We start from the raw sequence: 4,889 nt of genomic DNA, 5'->3' as shown, positions 1-4,889 counted from the left end.
GTGATAATTAATTTATCTGCCAACAATAAGAAGATCTGGACAGGCTATGAAAATCAGCCAGGCTTAACTCAACTTTGTATTAGCTTCCACGCGATCAGAAGCTGTGTATGTTGGGTAGCCCCAAGGTGCCCCTGCGGCATAGTAATGTTTCTGCTCGCTTGCCATGGCCGGTTCCTCCGCTCGTTGAAGATGACCAAATTCTACTTCGTCTACACATTCCGCATAGCAATGGGCTAACCCCAGGAAAGATTGTTAGTCAATTGACAAGCTTCCGCGCTTCAGGAAAGATTGTTGGTCGATTGATCCATCGATAATACCTTTCCATTGGATTACTCGCCGCCCTACAAATTCATTACAGATAGCATGGTGGAAAGCGCCTGCAATGAACACTCAATGCTGCGAATTAATAAGGTCAATATTGGAGTATTGGACTTTGGAAGGAATACCAAATTGGCAATGCAAAGGCCCAGTAGAGTATTGTAACAGGCTTGGTCCTTTCTCCAATTAAAGGGGCTTCGGCAACTCCGGGATTATTATTCGAAGTTTCCAATGCTTTGAATTCGATGAAAATTCAGATATCAATATCAGTGCAGCTATTGGTGTTGTGCCTGAAGTAGAAGACAACAGCGCGAGATCTGGATAAGGATCAGTCCGAGAGAACCTCTTTCGCTCAAGCAATGCAACTTGGTAGTGGGTTTTATTTCTAGCTATCACAGGGACTGCCAGGCCTTTGATCCTCTTTCCTTTGAGCACCCAATACAGCCTCCTATATCCCTGCCTTATGGTCTCTACAGGGAAATGTCATACCACTACACAAAGAATAACATTGTAGAATCTCTCTTGGAGCAAAAAAATTCAAATGCTATGGGTGATCTGATACGGCGGCATTTATTCAGGTATCCATGGAAGAAAGTAGGACGATCAAGGGATAGTTTTTATATCTTAGGCAGAGATCTTTCAGTGCGTTCAACCATCGCTTCCACAGCAGTAAATCCAAATACTATGATGAATTTAGATATCATAGCTATGGACAAGTTTGTGGGGACGGATTTATCAAATCCATCATATGGTGCAGGCCAATCGTGCCTCTTGAAGCAAGAGCAAATCTCTCAAGAGAAAAGGCCATTACTTAAAGTGGCAGCACAACTCAAGTTGCAGGGAATTTTTCCTACCCTGTTCAAGCTATCCGTTGAGGGTGCGTACGATCCGCAAACAGGTAAGATGAATCTTGTAGGCTGCCGTGATATTCGGGCTAGGACAGAAATTCTAAACAGCAATAGTAGCATTGATGTAGAAGATGGACTGGATTGTCAAATTGAACTAAAATTACAATACCCACCAACGAAATTCAAGGTTTTGATAGATCGGTCTGTCAAAGTGTCATTCACAAGCAACAGAACAGAGAGCGATCCCCTCTATTTCAAGCCAGTGCAGTTCCATACAGTACAAATTTTGTACATTGGAGAGACAGAAGAGGCGATTCCTCGCAGAATTTTGGAGCCAGTACTGAACATTTTGTCTCTCCGCATTGCAATTTCCTGTATAGCGACTCAATCGGTTTATGTTCTGCACAATGCACAAGCAGGTGCATATATGTCACTCTTGATGGTGGGCACCCAAGCTCTGGGTTTCGGTATTTCTCTCACAACTGGGATGCATCACTTCCAGTTTGCAAGCTCAGATCCCCCTTCTAAAGTGGGCCATTATACCTGTTCAACGGAAGAAAAGTCTTCTCCCCTGTTTGATATCCTAATCAATGCCATGCTATTGGTTGCATTTACCTTCACAGTAAGACTTTTCCATACAGTTTGGCAATCTCGCCTTCGTCTCAGCCAAGTACCAAGTGAAAAATGGGTGCTGCTGTGGTGCGGAGTTATGTACGGCATTTGTTCTCTGATAAAGATTTGTGTTGGCACGGTCTTTACACTACGCCTGTGAAGATGGATTGGAAGGAGGCCATATGTGGGATTATATTGTTTCAGGACTTTATTCTCCTTCCTCAAGTTTTGTGGATTTCTGAAAGGAAACATAACGGTAAATCTCTGAAGAAATTATATTACTTTGGGATTACTGGGCTATGCCTGCTTCCTCAAATATATAATTTTCTGTACGATCGCCATTCTCAGCGTGGAAATATAAGATTTGGCTCAATTGCCGCCGTGGTTTTGGCTGTCGTCAGTTACCTCCAGAAAACTGGATCAAAACACGGAGGGCTGAGGAAGTAAAGGGAATGTAATGCTCAAATCATGAATAATGGTCAATAAATAACCGTTGATGTTTTTGAAGCTGACGTTCTTTTGAGAATTCAATATTTGTCCTACTTATCCATAAACACCTTTTATTAGTTGGTTAAATAATACTTAATGAATCTAATCATTAAGGTATTCGTGTTGCTTCTATTTTGAGTATTCAATTTCTTTTTTATTTATATACAGGCATTTTTAATTATTAGTTGAGTAATGGTTTTATGCATTTGAATTTGAATTTACACGTATCTTAATAGTTATGTGCTAATACTATATTCCTTTTCTTAAATAAATTTTTATTGCTCTCGAATGTTCTTCATTCATTATTCTATATATCTTTAGACAAGTGTTTTGGGATATCTATTTAAAATTAGTGTCTTTCACATGATGGAATTGAGTATGACCCTTTTTTATCCACATGTTGCTAAAATTGGGTATATTTTGGTGGAACAAGTAGAGGCCCAAGATTATATGGAAGACCACCAAAATATGAAATTATGTAATATATTGATAACAAAACAAACATAAGAAAGTATACAAAAAAATAATATTGATTAATCAAAATATCGTACTATAAAGACACTCTTTGTTTTTCCTTCATTATCATCTTTTGTGTTACAAAGATGCATATTTATATAAGATATGCAATGACCATTGCTTACAATCCATGTTTGTAAGCTTGAATTTACTATATTACATTCCATGTACTCATGACTTGTAAATCCAACTTCTAACTTAACTTGCATTCCAAGACTCCAACTTGATTTGGCATGCCTTATATTTTACCTCATGCTTCAAAGTTATAATTTGATTGATATGACTTGTATTCTTGATTTGTGCTTCAAAATTCTAACTTAATTTGACATGGATTTCACTCTTAGCGCGACTTGTATACATGATATTAATAGATTTGTGAAATAAAAGATTAAGGGTAGTTCAACCACAATCTAACAACACTTCCTTATAATAGCCTATCCTTAGAGGACTTTAAACTCCTTCCTTGTATTGTTTTATAACATATTCACACATCCTTGAAATTTCACTTTGAACAATATCTTTATGTGTTACACCTAATCAAAATTTTCTCCTAGAAAAGAATCATGCTCTAGAACTTGATATCTCCTTGGAAAATCAATTATCTACACTTTTACATGTTCTTCGAAACTTAAAATATTATTTTATCATGATGCATCTCTCATTGTATGCGTATGTGTATGTACACGCCAATATTTGTATGTATGTATGTATGTATGTATGTATGTATTGATATATGTATGTATGTATGTATGTATGTATGTATGTATGTATGTATGTATGTATGTATGAGTTTAAATATTTTATTTTACACTCCAATCACTTATTAAAATAGTAAGTCACAATCCTATTTTATTGGCAAAATATATTTAATTATGGAAAAATTTGATACTTAAGAATTATTTAATTATTTTCCTATAATGTTATACTATTTGCTAAATGGTTTAATATTATAATACAAGTTGGTAGTACATAATGGAAACATTATGAAAATAATTTAAGAGAAAAATGGTTCGAATGATGTCAAAGGATCCTTGTGTGTACTACAACACCAAATATCTTTCCTCTGGAGTCATTTATTATTATACTTTCTGTCCAGATCACATTGTTGACACACACATCAAGTCTAAACATACATAGATTAATTTCTTATTGTAATTGTACCAAAGAAAATTTTCTCATTCTCCTCATGATCAATGATGTTAAGATAAATCTATATCATAGGTACCTTATTCCAAATGTAGTGTTTTTGATTAAGATAAAACAGGTTTTACAGAGACCCGAAACCCAAATCCAAATAAAAGATAATTAAAATCGTAATGAACCAAAGTAGAAAACACAGTCAAATGACATCAGAAACCACGGAAGCACCCCATAGTATCTAACAACAAAAAAAAGGAAAACTTAATCAAAACAACCAACATCACAAACAAAAAACAAGCCCAAAGCTTACATGAGCTCAGAAATCATTTGGATTATATTCTTGTTTATTTCTTTGAGCTTCTCCATGATGAATATCGTGGCTCTCCTTTCCTAGTTCTTGCTTCTAGTCCTGGTAGAAGGTGCAGATGGAACCTGCATATCCACCCCCTATGAGTTTATCTCCTTTTATTCTTTTTTGACTTGGCGGCTGAAGGCGGCACATTGTTGAGCTCTCTAAACAAAAAATTACTCATTAACCTTTTTAAGACCTTCTAACAACTTCTAAACATAGTGTTATTAGACAAGTATGTAGTTAGTTATATGTGACTTACAATATCTCATGATTATTAGTTAAAATGAGAATATAATTTGTAATGAGCAATATTTGGTGGATGGTGTTAACCAATTATAGGTGATGAAGCTTGATTAAGGTTGTACTTTTAGGTTAATATTTTCAACAAACTAAACTTGGCACTCACAACATCTTTTTAGAATGCTAGAGTGTTTGATTGGGTTTTACACATATACTTAAGATTTTAATTAAATATATTTTTATTTAAATTTTAAAAAATGCATAAAATCATTTTACATATCCTTTAAATTATTGTATTTTGACTCATTTAAGGGAATACAAGAAATAAATAAATCTAAAGATATAATGATAATAAAAATTGATAGTTATCAAAA

The 4,889-nt window shown here is 35.0% G+C and overlaps 1 protein-coding gene across 1 annotated transcript; it reads left to right on the top strand.

Annotated features, from left to right (window-relative positions):
- The first annotated feature begins 363 nt into the window (after window positions 1-363).
- On the top strand, window positions 364-1,938 carry LOC131040917 (uncharacterized). Its single transcript, XM_057973875.1, has 2 exons — window positions 364-479; window positions 618-1,938. Exons 1-2 carry the CDS (start codon window positions 364-366, stop codon window positions 1,936-1,938), a joined length of 1,437 nt encoding a protein of 478 aa, XP_057829858.1.
- Window positions 1,939-4,889: the final 2,951 nt, after the last annotated feature.

Source organism: Cryptomeria japonica, chromosome 4 (assembly GCF_030272615.1).
Source record: "Cryptomeria japonica chromosome 4, Sugi_1.0, whole genome shotgun sequence".
In the NCBI taxonomy this organism is placed as follows: domain Eukaryota; kingdom Viridiplantae; phylum Streptophyta; class Pinopsida; order Cupressales; family Cupressaceae; genus Cryptomeria; species Cryptomeria japonica.
The sequence above is the reverse complement of the archived record's forward strand: the minus strand, read 5'-3'. Positions and strand labels throughout refer to the sequence as shown.